At 36.7% G+C, this 13744-nt stretch overlaps 2 protein-coding genes across 2 annotated transcripts; both read right to left on the minus strand.

Annotated features, from left to right (window-relative positions):
- Positions 1-808: 808 nt before the first annotated feature.
- Positions 809-9998, minus strand: LOC130414103 (probable polypeptide N-acetylgalactosaminyltransferase 8). The gene is made up of 11 exons (XM_056739803.1): positions 9628-9998; positions 9037-9277; positions 7935-8101; positions 7260-7443; positions 6977-7174; positions 6751-6865; positions 6472-6657; positions 3051-3188; positions 2742-2837; positions 1068-1223; positions 809-943 (listed from the first exon to the last, which is right to left on the minus strand). Exons 1-11 carry the CDS (start codon positions 9797-9799, stop codon positions 809-811), a joined length of 1788 nt encoding a protein of 595 aa, XP_056595781.1. The 5' UTR covers positions 9800-9998.
- A 133-nt stretch (positions 9999-10131) lies between these two features.
- Positions 10132-13209, minus strand: ndufa9a (NADH:ubiquinone oxidoreductase subunit A9a). The gene is made up of 11 exons (XM_056739804.1): positions 13138-13209; positions 12387-12557; positions 12175-12272; positions 11995-12086; positions 11677-11818; positions 11497-11599; positions 11229-11299; positions 10894-10970; positions 10717-10812; positions 10525-10591; positions 10132-10397 (listed from the first exon to the last, which is right to left on the minus strand). The coding sequence occupies exons 1-11, from the start codon at positions 13205-13207 to the stop codon at positions 10227-10229; spliced, it is 1158 nt and encodes a 385-aa protein (XP_056595782.1). The 5' UTR covers positions 13208-13209; the 3' UTR covers positions 10132-10226.
- Between the last annotated feature and the right edge of the window lie 535 nt (positions 13210-13744).

Consider the following 13744-nt stretch of genomic DNA (forward strand, 5'->3'; position numbering starts at 1 on the left):
CAGCCTTGGGCGTTTTGGGAGAAACTGGATAATTTATTGTATCAGTTATTAGTTATTAATGAAACATTATAATGTTGTTCATGCTTTAAATTGCTTGTCACTGAAATATAACACCACATTTGAACTCTTATCATCTTTTATTTCAACCTTTGCCTTCTGATCAGTCCACAGTACATGATCATGTGCAAATGATAAAGCATCTTACTCTTGAATTCTTAAAAATGATCTCAGTACAAATAAAACACACTACACGAATGCTGCACAATAGGGCAGTCCTAACAAGAACATTCATCATAAATATACCGTCTGATATACAGAGTTGTATAGGTAATCTATGTATAGGATATTATTAATAGCTCACAAATAGTTCACTTGGATAATTGGAGTTATTTGTAACAGAGCATATTATGAATGGCAGACCTTCCAGGTGCCGTAAAACTAAAAGAAAGTTAAAACAAATGCCCACAAATAAATTTACCCATGCCAAACAATTCACACACACAGAACATATTTTAAATGTAAACCATTAACCGACAAGATAGCAAACTGATGTATGTTTGACCAATTTAAAAGTTGAATATTGAATGTGCCATAAACGCACTCTATCCGTATTGGACTGTTATATCTATGCAACGTTAGGTTGATCCTTTTCTTTGTCTTGTAAACAGCCAAAAACTTAAAGTAAACTTGAAACGTTAGGAGTTGGACAAGATAGAAAGATTGAATCAGTTTTTTCCTGTTCTTTGTCCTGTAAACGGCCAAAAGCTTAAAGTAAAGTTTTAATAACATAAAGTAAAAAAATCTCACTTTAAAATTCTTTGACAGCATGTTGGATTCTCCATTTCTGACCTGTGCACTTTTGCAAAACAAGATGATAGTATGAATCCTCTCCTTGTGCAATCTCAAGACATCGGTTTGTATTTTTATTTATTATTGCTGTGCCCTGAATAAAAAACATAAACCAAGAAATGTATTAAAATCATTATTAATCCACAAAATTAACATACCAAGCAATGAGGTTTGTGTGAAATAATTATAACTGAAAATGAACAAAAACAGGACCGTACCTGGGCAAAATTCCACTGCATATTGAATCCATTTTTACAGTCATTTAATGTGGGTGTGTTTCCAGAACCAGAATCCATTAGACAACGGTTAGAATTGTATTTGTGAGATTTGATGCCTCCTATGTAGATCTCTCCATTACGGTTTAAGTAACAATACTGAAGGAAGCATTGAAATTAATGGACTTAGTGCACTTCTTGCATAATGACTTTGCATGGATGTATTTTAAGCATGATGGATAATTAAATAAGATATGAAGATGTTATTAGAAGTTGGACAATTGTACAAGTATATTATGAGAGCACTGTGTTTTTAACCTTTAATAGTGTATTTTAAAGGAAAATTTACCCCAAAATGTATATTCTGTTATTATTTACTTACCCTCAAGATACCACACCACTCATTCTGTTTATTTCTAGTGCCAGAAAGGCACTTATAATCCATTATAGAAATATTAAAATACAATCCATTATTTGATGAAGCTTTTGATCTAAAAAAGTAAGAACCTGTCTATTTGTTGCCACAACAACCAGGACACCAAGAAATTTAGGTAAAGACAAATGAATATATTATAATTGATTGTTCTACACCAAGCACATTTGTATATCAATATTTATGTAATCATTTTATAAAGTTGTTGTGTCCATTTGAGCTTGAGAAGAGGATCCCCATTCACTCCCACTATCCTCAAAAAACCCTTAAAACCAGTAAAAAAAAAGAATGTTTTGGTTCAAGAAAACCCACTGAGGGTTTCAATCACACGATACTGAATAAATAATGACAAAATTTTCATTTTGGGGTGAACTATTACTTATACTTATACTTATACACAGTGTTGGGTGTAACTAGTTACTAAGTAATTAGTTACTGTAATTTAATTACTTTTCTCTTGAAAAAGTAAAGTAAGGGATTACTCATATGTTTTCTGTAATTTAAATACAGTTACTTTTGATGTAATTAAACTAAATACTTTGTTAAATATATACGTGTGCAATAGCGTAATTGACTTCAAAATTCAAAGTCTAACTTTAAAATCTGTGCTTTAATGTATAATTCTCACATTTGTAGTACTTTGGTCAGTTAATAATATTATTTGAATGAATTCAATAAGCCGTTTCATGTATATTCTTGAATCAATTAACTAATCAAGGTCGATGTAGGATATAGAAAGTAATTAGTAATGAGTAACTAAATACTTTTTGGACAGAGTAATTTGGACAGTAATCTAATTACACTATTGAATATGTAACGAGTAACTAGTAATTAATTACTTTTTCAGAGTAACTTACCCAACACTGCTTATACATGAACTGCGTATAAATAACACGCGCTGTGCCATGTAACGCCAAAGTTCGATTTTGCGTGCATACAATCGCCTATTTTTGCGTGCATATGATACGCCAATTTAGCGTGTGTGTATATTAAACAGCAATTTGTTTCATTAACCTGTCTCCAAACCCTAATCCTAACAGTATTATTTTAATAAATTCAGTGTTTCCTCTTCATGTACGTTTAAAAGGCAGCTCTCCACCCAGGTATAAATAAACATTGGCGTATCATATGCACACAAAATCGAACTTTGGCGTAGTTCGTTATCGTCAAATTATCCATTAGATGATAATGCAACAGCGTGTTATTTATACGCAAATTGATGAGACCAGGTTCACATACAATACCTGAGGACTATAATAATGACATCCATACAAAATTGGTACACTTCCAGGAACAGGTCCTTGATCAATGCACATATCTTTCTGCAGGTCGTTCTTTAACTGTTAGGAGAAATGAAGATTTTGATATTAAATTGAGGATCCATAATGGAGCATAAAAATATTTGTAAAATAAGCCACACATTATATAAAGATACTATCTAAACACGGTTACGTGGTGAAATGATAATTAAGTCAACTTTACCCAGCCCTAGGGAAATATTGTGCAGTGAGAAATGTAAACATTCAAGCAAATATTAGCCACCTGATGCTTACCGCACCATAACCTATGATGTCCTCCCATGTGTCTAGCAGTGGATAAACATTTTCCAAGTACCATTTAAAGGGTTTACAATGAAGTTTCTCTCGTAATGCTTTTCTTTCGGTCACATCTCCGATATCGATCCCATGATCCTATGGGGAAAATAAACAATTATTAACAATTATTAAAATTCTGTCATCGTTTACCAGAGGTGGGGGACTCGAGCCACATGACTTGACAATTTTCAGGACTTGGGACTTGCTTGATTGATGTAAGAAAATGACTTGACTTTGACTTGAGAGCAAGTGACTTGAGACTTGATTTAAAGTGGAAGACTCGACAATGACGTAAAGTAAAGTAAAATAAAGTAATACAATTCGTTTTAAAAACAATTATTGTGACTCAGTAGCACTAATTTACATTTTTACATTTACATTTAGGCATTTGGCAGACGCTTTTATCCAAAGCGACTTACAGTGCACTTATTACAGGGACAATCCCCCTGGAGCAACATGGAGTAAAGTGTCTTGCTCAAAGACACACTGGTGGTGGCTGCAGGGATCGAACCAGCAACCTTTGATTTACCAGTTCAGTGGTTTAACCCACTAGACCACCATCTCCACCTGTGCCATTAATGTTGCACAACTCAAACCGCGCCAAACATGGGAGACAACAATCGAGCTCCATAAATACACGTTCGGCTATAACGACTTTGAACTTCATTGGACTGTGCCAATAAAAAAAGATTTGCCAGATGCACATTGCTCGTCTGATCTCGGAAGCCAAGCAGGATCGGGCCTGGTCAGTACTTGGATGGGAGACCGCCTGGGAATACCAGGTGCTGTAAGCTTTTGTTCAAATGTATCACTGATAAGCCTACGTCTCATCTCATATGTATTGGGGAATTTGGCTAATGTCGATATTAAATTTGTGCATTTTCTTGTGTTGGTGTGGACTGCGTGTGGAAGCTAGCTACTCGCTTGTACTGCATGACAGGCTGATGGACGCGCCGGTGCTTCTACATAAAAAAACTCTTAAAAACCTTTTCGGTCATAGGAGTACTGACAAGAATAATTTCATCATTCATATCGTATAACCGTCCACCTTTTTTGTGCACACTCACAATAACAATATAACGTTTTGTGCTGTAAAATAATGAAACCAGTTCAAATAGAAAACAAATGTTCTCAAATTATACATTAGCCTACGTATGAAACGTGCCTTTTGCCGATTGTCGATTAAGCATCATATCTTCATCACTGGGCTATATTTACATACATTAACATTTTGTTTATATTCTGCCGAAATGAAAAAGATCCGATCAGATTTTGATTAACGAGATTCAAGATCGGAGTCAATAAAATGATCTGAGATTCCCATCACTAGGTAATTAGTGTGACCTATACTGGACATAAAGGGCAAATTTTCAGTCTCAATACTTCGTTTATAAGCTTCATAGCCTGTATAAATGCTTAAGTCTTACATTCTGTCAGATACAAGTATTTCCATTTCTGTGTCTATGTATACATCTCTGTTTACCTCTGTTTATTTCAGTACTGCGACTTGACTTGAAAGTTATCAGGACTCGATTTGACTTGCTAAGGGTGAACCCTTGACTTGACTTGCTTGATTTGTCTAAACTGTGACTTGAGATTTGACTTGAGACTTGACCATATGTGACTTGTCCCCACCTCTGTCGTTTACTCATCCTCTTGTTATTTCAAACCTGCATGACTTTCTTCTACAGGACAAACAAAAAGAGATTTTAAAGAATGTTGATAACTGAACAACGGCGATTTCCATTGACTTATTCAGTGCATCCGGAAAGTATTCACAGTGCTTCACTTTTTCCACATTTTGTCATGTTCCAGCCTTATTCCAAAATGGATTACATTCATTATTTTCCTCAATTCTACAAGCAATACCCCATAATGACAACATGAAAGAAGTTTGATTGAAATGCAATTTTGCAAAAAAAAAAAAAAAGCACATGCACATAAGTATTCACAGCCTTTGCTCGATACTTTGTTGACGCACATTTGGCACCAATAACAGCCTCAGGTCTTTTTGGGCATGATGCTACAAGCTTGTCACACCTATTTTTGTGCAGTTTCTCCCATTCTTCTTTGCAGGACTTCTCAAGCTTCATCAGGTTGGATGGGGAGCGTCGGTGCACAGAAATTTTTAGATCTCACCAGAGATGTTCAATCGGGTTCACGTCTGGTCTCACAGAGTTCACATAGCTCTCCTGTAGCCACTCCTTTGTTATCTTGGCTGTGTGCTTCGGTTCATTGTCCTATTGGAACCTTCGCCCCAGTCTGAGGTGCAGAGTGCTCTGGAGCAGGTTTTCATCGAGGATGTCTCTGTACATTGCTGCATTCATCTTTCCCTCGATCCTGACTAGTCTCCTAGTTCTTTCCGCTGAAAAACATCCCCACAGCCTGATGCTTCACTGTAGGGATGGTATTGGCCTGATGAGCGGTGCCTGGTTTCCTCCAGACATGACACTTGCTATTCTTTTAACAGAACAGATCATTTTGTTTCTGAGAGTCCTTCAGGTGACTTTTGGCAAACTCCAGGCGGTCATGTGCCTTTTACTGAGAAGTGGCTTCCCTTTGGCCACTTTGCAAAACAGGCCTGATTGGTGGTGTGCTGCAGAGATGGTTGTTCTTCTACAGAGTCATGCTGGAGCTCTGTCAGAGTGACCATCGGGTTCTTGGTCACCTCCCAGACTACGGCCCTTCTCCACCGATCGCTCAGTTTGGCCGGGCGGCCAGCTCTAGGAGGAGTCCTGGTGGTTCCAAACCTCTTCCATTTACGATGATGGAGGCCCCTGTGCTCATTGACACCTTCAATGCTGCAGAAATCTTTCTGTACCCTTCCCCAGATCTGTGCCTCGATACAATCCTGTCTCGGAGGTCTACAGACAATTCCTTTGACTTCATGGCTTGGTTAGTGCTCTGAGATGCACTGTTAACTGTGGGACCTTATAAAGACAGGTGTGTGTCTTTCCAAATCATGCCCAATCAACTGAATATACCACAGGTGTACTCCAATCAAGTTGTAGAAACATCTTAAAATTTCAAACAAACGTCTTTCACGTTTCATTATGGAGTATTGTTTGTAGAATTTTGAGGAAAATAATGAATTGAATCCATTTTGGAATAAGGCTGTAACATTACAAAATGTGGAAAAAGTTAAGCGCCGTGAATACTTTCCGGATGCACTTTATATGGAGACCAAACCAATGCAAGTCAACGAACCGGCGCTGTTCGGCAACCAACATTCTTTAAAATATCTTTTGTGTTCTGGAGAAGAAAGAAGTCACACAGGTTTGAAATGACAAGAGGGTGAGTAAATGATGACAGCATTTTTTTTTTTTGGTGAACTGTTCCTTTAAATTTGTTTAGCCAAGTGGCATTCCAAGACTCTGACCTTAAAAGGGAGATTCCAGGCAATATTCACATTCGATTTATATTCATCCATCCATATTTCTGCCACCCTCAAGGCATTTCTAACCATGGGCTTGCTGAGATTTGGTGAATAAGGCTTGTGTGCTCTCTCTATGTGTGCGATCTTGGAACACGGTACCACTTCAATACTCCCACCGCAAAGCCAGACCTTATACAAGCATTTATTATCAAATATTGACAAATTTCATAAATTAAAGCTTTATAAACAAATCATCGGTATAGTCATAATGTGCAGACTTACACGTATTCCTAGTTCAACATTCTCGCCCCCATAAATAGTCATTCCTTCATCCAAAACACCAATTTCTCCCAAGAACTGTCGATCGGCGACGAGGATGCCCATTACAGAGGGACTCCTAACAATGCAAACAAAACAACGATCTCATATCGATTCAAATGTTATCTGTGTTTTTGGCACATTTCAGCATCTGTCTCAAAGTTTGGAATGAAGTGCACTGTCCACATACTTTCCTGGTTCTGATGGGTCATTAAGTGTGTACCATTCTGGTCGGAAGGACTCATACATGCACCAAAGGGCCCAGTCAAAGGCGTGAGCTGCCGGCTGATAGGGAAGAACTTCCAGGGTGTCAAAAAGCACCTTGTCAAACACTGGGGACAACACTATAGTCCTGTCTGCTTTGATTCTGGCAAGAAGCGGCTCTGCCCTAGAACAACAAAGCAATCCAAAATAATTTCAGTGTTTAGTCAAAGAGATTAAATCTGTGTATCCCGGCATGCAGTGTTGTTTACCATTGCTTATGAACCTCAATGTGAGCATCCAGAATGGCTATCACTTGGCCTGTGGCCGCCTCCCAGCCCGAGATTCTCGCCTTCGCAAGACCCATCTGCCTTTTGTGCCTCACTTTTTTAAGCAAGCCAGGCTTTTCTTTATGTATAAGATTTATATATTTATCCAGACCTGACTGCAGATCCGCTGTAAGAAAGAAATATCAAAATGGCAAAGAATGATAATTTAATGATTATAGCTTAAAGGGATAGTTTAGCCAAATATAAAAATTCTGTCAACATTTACTCACCCCTCTTGTCATTTTAAACCTGTACGACGTTCTTTCCTCAACAGAACCCAAAAGAAGATATTTTGTAGAACGTTGGTGACCAAACATCAGGGAAACCCATTGACCTGCATTGGATTTGTGTCCGTACAACAGTCAATAAGTTCCCATGAACGATTACCAACATTCTTCAAAAAATCTTCTTTTGTGTTCTGCAGAAGAAATTCATACAGGTCTGAACTGGCAAGAGTAAATGATGACAGAATTTTAATTTAGGCATAAAGTAAATTGGGACACATTCACAAATTCACATTCAAAGAATCTGAAATCTGCACATTTTAATACACCACCCACAAAGCACAGGCTGGTTTTAGAAACTTGGAAATGACGCAAAGATCGTAGGGTAACAAACCATTAGAACTGTGGTCGTCGACCAAGATGATCTCCTTTAGCAGATGAGGCGGTGTTCTGTCTATGATGCTGCAGATAGCTCTCTGTATGATTGACAGAGCCTCATTTAAATAGATCAGAACCACGCTAATGTTTGGAAGGTCCTTAGGGTAGATCTTCTCCGCACACCTGCATTTTTTGCACATTTAAAATGAATTGCAAATTTGTCTTAAAATATACAGTATAGTTTCTATTTAAAGGAAAAGTTCACCCAAAAAGGAAAATTCTGTCATCATTTAATACATTTTCATTTTTTTTTTTTTTTTTCACACTGTTCCTTTAATTTAATAAGGAATGAATTATGAGATTTCAGGGAAGAGAAATTCTGAACAGAGTTGCATGGGTGTTGGATTGTTGCAGTCTTTATTATCTGTGTTTACCTGACACACTTGATATCTAGTACATCGGTCAATTACCTTTCTTTATGATTATCTAGATAAACTCAGTTTGTGTGGTTTGCAATAAAGGCAATACTGATTGAGACGTTTGTATGTTCAGATCGTCACGATGTATATAACGTATGGTCTTTTACTGCTGTTGTATTGACAGCTATCTGGAAATATTAGGTTTATACGTTTTGGGAACTATAAAGTTTATATGTAACAGGTTAGAATATTGGTCCGAGATGTTAACAAGTAACTACCCAGGAAGAAATGTTTTGGAGGATCTATTGATATAAATGCTAAATATTATACAATAAACCGCCAAGCACTGTTAAACAAAATCTCTTAATACCATACGTTGTAAAAAAGAAATCCGTAAAAAAAGATAAAGTACTGGTAGAAAATTCCGTTAATGCTAAAATGTAATTTAATGCAGTGCAAAATGTAAAATACAGGTAAAATAACTGTTAAAAAGCGTCCCTGTGGCTCCCAGGGGATTTCACATAACTTTACTCAGATACATTGTATGGTACAATGCAATGTAAATGGATTTAAAAGCGTCTGCCAAATGCATAAATGTAAATGTAAAAATTAATATAGAAAATTCCTTCATATGAATACAGTATATTGTGCCCTAGTTTTACATTTCATTTTTAGAGTGTAAAGAATGGAATAAGTTACTTTTGGTGCCGAGTATCAGGGATAGATCTGTTGATAGGTAATCTGTTACTCAGGAAAACATTGTAGCCATAGTCCTGGAAGAGCTTTTTTGCTTCTTTCTGTTCTTCCTCTGAAAGTTCATCTCCCCACAATCTGAAGAGAGGTGAATCTGGATACAACTTCTTCACTTCGACTTTTATTACATTTTTTCCCAACACGTCAGATTTCTTCTCTTCTTCATTTCTGATCACTATAGATTTAGCTAAAAAGAAAATATCACCTATTGAGGTTTTTATAAGAGACGTCTGCACATTTACTTAACACTTAATCAACAATGTATTCAAATACATAGCATCAGTGAACTGTACCGAATGTTGAGCTAAAAAAACACAATAATAAATTGTAGTGCACAAATCTTTAAAAAAACACAATAATAAATTGTAGTGCACAAATCTTTGCAAAATACATTTTTAAAAGTCAAATACAACAGAAATGACGTATGTTTGCTTGCTTAGAGAAATAAACCGAATAAAGTAATCTAAGTGACATTTTAATAAATGTTACACACAATGCCTAATAGAAAACCCATACAGTACAACTCTACTAACTCACCTATTTTTTTAACCTGATCTTCTATAACCTCCAGTCTTTTAAGAACTTCCAGATCTTCTGGCCTTTGTATCTTGTCATTATCGCTTTCCTGATGTCTGATAAACGTCATATACAATAAAGTGTAAACTATGACACAAATAAGTAAAACACCGAGTCTTGTAACTCTCCTCATTTTACAAACAGTCCTGATGCTTGTGGTTTATGAAAGATGTAATGCCTGTTCATAAACGTTTCTGTCAAAGGTGTAGTTGTCTTTGATTTGCTGGAAGAAAGATATGATATGATATCTGGGAGTGGTAAATATTGTCAAGGACTATGCTAATGTTTTTTTAAATGACTATATATGACTCAAAGTGTTTTTTAATTTTTTTATACGTCTTATACATTTTAAAAAACATAATAATCAATTCCAATTATATTATTCAAGTAATTTAATAGGCTCGTACGTAAATATTTGTTTAGATTTTTTAAAGCATTTACCAGAAAATTGCACAAACAACACGACAGGTTTAATATGTTTAATTATTTACAAAAAAAAAGTCAAATTAGACACGTGAGGAGCAGCGGAGAGCTGACCAGAAGCAGGACCAAACAGCAGGTTAATAGTTGACTGTTTTGGCAGGCTTGGTGTCTCCGAGTTCAGCCTCCAGGAAACGGAAACGACGATGACGACGTAAAGTTTCGATGGCTTTCTGCTCAACGGAGGCAGGTGTGATGCCCAAATCCTCCAGACCTGGAAGGTCAAGGTACTTCATGTCTGTTGTGTGGAACTAGAAATGAAGTGGTTACAGGGTTCCGATTAGATAATTTATTCTTAATATACAAAGTGTAGTGTGATCGGTTAAATTTAGTTCTGCTAGGGCAGGTTAATATATACAAATGTTCTGACACACATACCCGATCGACTTTGTCACGGGTTGTCCAGGGTTCGAAAGGGTTCATCTCAAAAAAGCGTGCGATCAAGCTGTAACCAGAAAACAGAATGGGAATGTATAAGGCTGCCAAGCCCAAAGCAAACTTGTGTAAACTGTTTGGCCAAGGTAAGTTAGATGAATTAATTCAATCTTATGAGATCACATGTTGGCTTACTGATAGAGAGGACGGGGAATGGGGTAAGCAACAAATGGCCTGTGGGCCATTGCATACACGTATTCCACCAGGTCATGCAGAAGGTATCTGTTGGGTCTGTTGGGTACAACAGTTATCAATGCAAATCTCTTTAGAATGTGACAAGACATAAGAAATAGAAATAGGGATCATTCTTACCCAACTAATGCGTATGTTTTCCCATTTGCATCGGGATCTTTGATGGCATTGACAATGGCTTTGGCCACATCCACCACCTTACAGATAACAGAACACTATTAAACCCAAAAATCTGAAAACTCTCACAGACATAGATTTGGTTTAAATGGACAGTAAGGATAAAAAGATAACCATGTATTGTTATAATGTTGCATGTAAATAAAATATTCTCATTTTTTGATTAAACATCTTGAAACTAACTTTAATTTGACCTTTTAAAGGCATTTCAAGGCAAATACATGAATTTTAATTAAATCCAGCATGTATCTAGATTCAAAACAGTTTAAAATACTCACATGAACAGGCTGTTTGACGGTCTTCTTGCCCATTGAAATCAGAGGTACAGCTTTACCAAACCAACGCATGTCTAAAGACAAATATAGAACATTTAGATACAGCAAAACAACATTCTAGGATCAAACATGCATCACTTTGGGTTTAGTGTGTACTAGACGCCCCCTACAGTTTCCTGCAAGACTTTCCCATTTTGATGCAGAACAAATGCTACTTGTGCTGCCATTTACAACATGCAACAAATACATCAACGACTTCTCAGATACCCACTAGCAAAATGATTGAAGAACCTGTCCTCTCTTCCAAAACACTCAGAAGGTTTCATAATGATGGCATCAGGAAACTCCTCCCTCACCGCTGCCTCACCTACAGCCTGCAGGTGTATTCATTTAATTAGTTTTCATATCAATTTGTTGAACAGAAAATGTTTTGATGTTTTTTGATGTTAACCTTATTCCTCAGATACTTGGAGGGGCTTCGGATATCAGCATTGAGGTGGGACACATGAATAAACTTTTGAATTCCGGCTTCACGGGCTGCCCTTGCGATCTGCTGGGGGATGGAGACGAAGACATCTTCGAACTTGTAGTTGCTTTAAAAATAGACAACAAAACGGTGTTAAAGGTGTTTTTAAATAAATCTGGAAGACGGGTCAATATAAAAGAATTGGTTTCAAAAGCCACATGTAAACATGTATTTTCATGATAACAAAAACAATCTGTTTTTATGCACTATCCCTTTAATGTAGAATAACGGTTCATCCAATACCTGGTCTCCCATTCTCTTCCCACGAGGTTGATCACCACATTGGAGTGCGATATTGCTCTTTTGATCGATTCCTTATCTCTTGCATCCCATTCCTGTTATAGTACAAAAAGACACTCCATCAGTGTGGCTCAAATTAAAGCTGTGCCTTTTAAAATAAGATGTGATGATAGGTTTGTTCACCATAAAGATGATCTGACCAAGGTCTCCCATAGGTCTAAGGTACATAAGATCATACTGATCACATCGGTGGGGGATGACAACCTGAGAGCCTACACGCCCTAAAAATAAACCAAAATAATGGTTAACGATGTGCAATATGGATTTTGATCAGCGTAAAATCTCAATTTTCCAACAAAATGGTGGTAAATGATCAGAATAAAATCTCAATTTACCAAGTCGGTTGACAACATATCTCCCAAGATAGCCAGTGGCTCCGAACACTGTTGCCGCTACTCCACTAGAGGAGGAACGGCCGCCTTTTCCTCGGGGCAAAAGGGCATGATGAATCTTCCTGTGCTGGACTGCCACGGGTCCAGCTGCAAGCAATACTGGAGAACAGGTGCCTAGAAAACAACAGAAGAAACAAAATGACTCCATCGGACTGAAACTCAGTTGGCAGAGCATTGCAATAGCACTGCCAAGATCATGGGTTCAATAAAAAGTATGTACACCTTAAAATGCACAAAACATCTATATCTGTGGCTACCAAATACATAAAATATCATGTAGTCTGTAATACAGATATATAATAAACGAGCAGTATTTCTCATAATTACATTGTAAATGTATACGAGGCCCAGTAATGTCTGGACTGGTGTCTACCTAGGAAGCTCACTATGTTTCAAGATACAGCCACAGTTAACCAATGTTACGTCATTTATAAAATATTTGACTGGATTAGAAAAATCAAGACGTTGAAATACGTGTTTAAGACTTTAAATGACGTTTCTGACAACATCACATACGTACTAGTGCACAAACGAGGCCTGATCTTATTAGCAGGGGTCACTTGATACACTAGAAACGATTTATTTTAAACGTCTAGTAGTTGTATGTTTTTCTTCCACTTAACAGATTCAGACATAACAGCATTTTTTTACGGTCACACTGTGTATATAATAATCTATTTTAATCTGAACTCACTTGAAATCTTGGGAAGGACACCCGCAGGACGGCAAAACATAGTGACAGCCGCCATGATCCTGGCCGTCATCGCCGACTATGGAAACTGCGGAGGGTCAAACGCTGGCTGAGAAACGCGAAACTCGTGTAAAATAGCGGCTTGTTAATAAATTGTGATTTATTTGAGGAATGGTGTCTAGACATATTGTAGATATAGTTATGTGGTATGGAATGATAAATAAACAATTATTTTAAAATAAAATATAGATATTAGACGTCGTGATGAGCTAAAATATCAGGTTTAATATAAGCCTACTTTCATTTTGACACAATTCTATGCACAGATATATGTTTACGATTTTCTTTGCACGTATTGTGCATACAATCTAAACTACATAATACAGTGATATACTTATTTACTTTCTTATGTAATTATGTTTCTCATGAACGGTTTGCAAAAATCTGTATATATATATATTCATATGATAAAATATTGAAGACGTTAATATTATTGAGGATGTTAAGACTATAACAGCAAATACAAAATGTTAATTAAAAAATATTAATTTAAAATCATTGAAAACTATTGGAACATGGAAATAATAAAAAACGATGTCTTGAAAGTTTA

The sequence above is a fragment of the Triplophysa dalaica genome, chromosome 24 (genome assembly GCF_015846415.1).
Source record: "Triplophysa dalaica isolate WHDGS20190420 chromosome 24, ASM1584641v1, whole genome shotgun sequence".
NCBI lineage: Eukaryota > Metazoa > Chordata > Actinopteri > Cypriniformes > Nemacheilidae > Triplophysa > Triplophysa dalaica.

Excerpts from the sequence above, each read along its gene's own strand:
- LOC130414103 (XM_056739803.1), bottom strand. The coding sequence starts at position 9,799 with ATGAGGAGAGTTACAAGACTCGGTGTTTTACTTATTTGTGTCATAGTT. Across the intron at positions 7,175-7,259 it reads ATTGAGGTTCATAAGCAATG|GGCAGAGCCGCTTCTTGCCA; the intron begins GTAAACAACACT and ends TTGTTGTTCTAG. Across the intron at positions 6,866-6,976 it reads GACCCATCAGAACCAGGAAA|GAGTCCCTCTGTAATGGGCA; the intron begins GTATGTGGACAG and ends TTGCATTGTTAG.
- ndufa9a (XM_056739804.1), bottom strand. The coding sequence starts at position 13,207 with ATGACGGCCAGGATCATGGCGGCTGTCACTATGTTTTGCCGTCCTGCG. Across the intron at positions 11,300-11,496 it reads GTTCTTCAATCATTTTGCTA|ACATGCGTTGGTTTGGTAAA; the intron begins GTGGGTATCTGA and ends ATTTGTCTTTAG. Across the intron at positions 10,398-10,524 it reads CCCGTGACAAAGTCGATCGG|TTCCACACAACAGACATGAA; the intron begins GTATGTGTGTCA and ends CTTCATTTCTAG.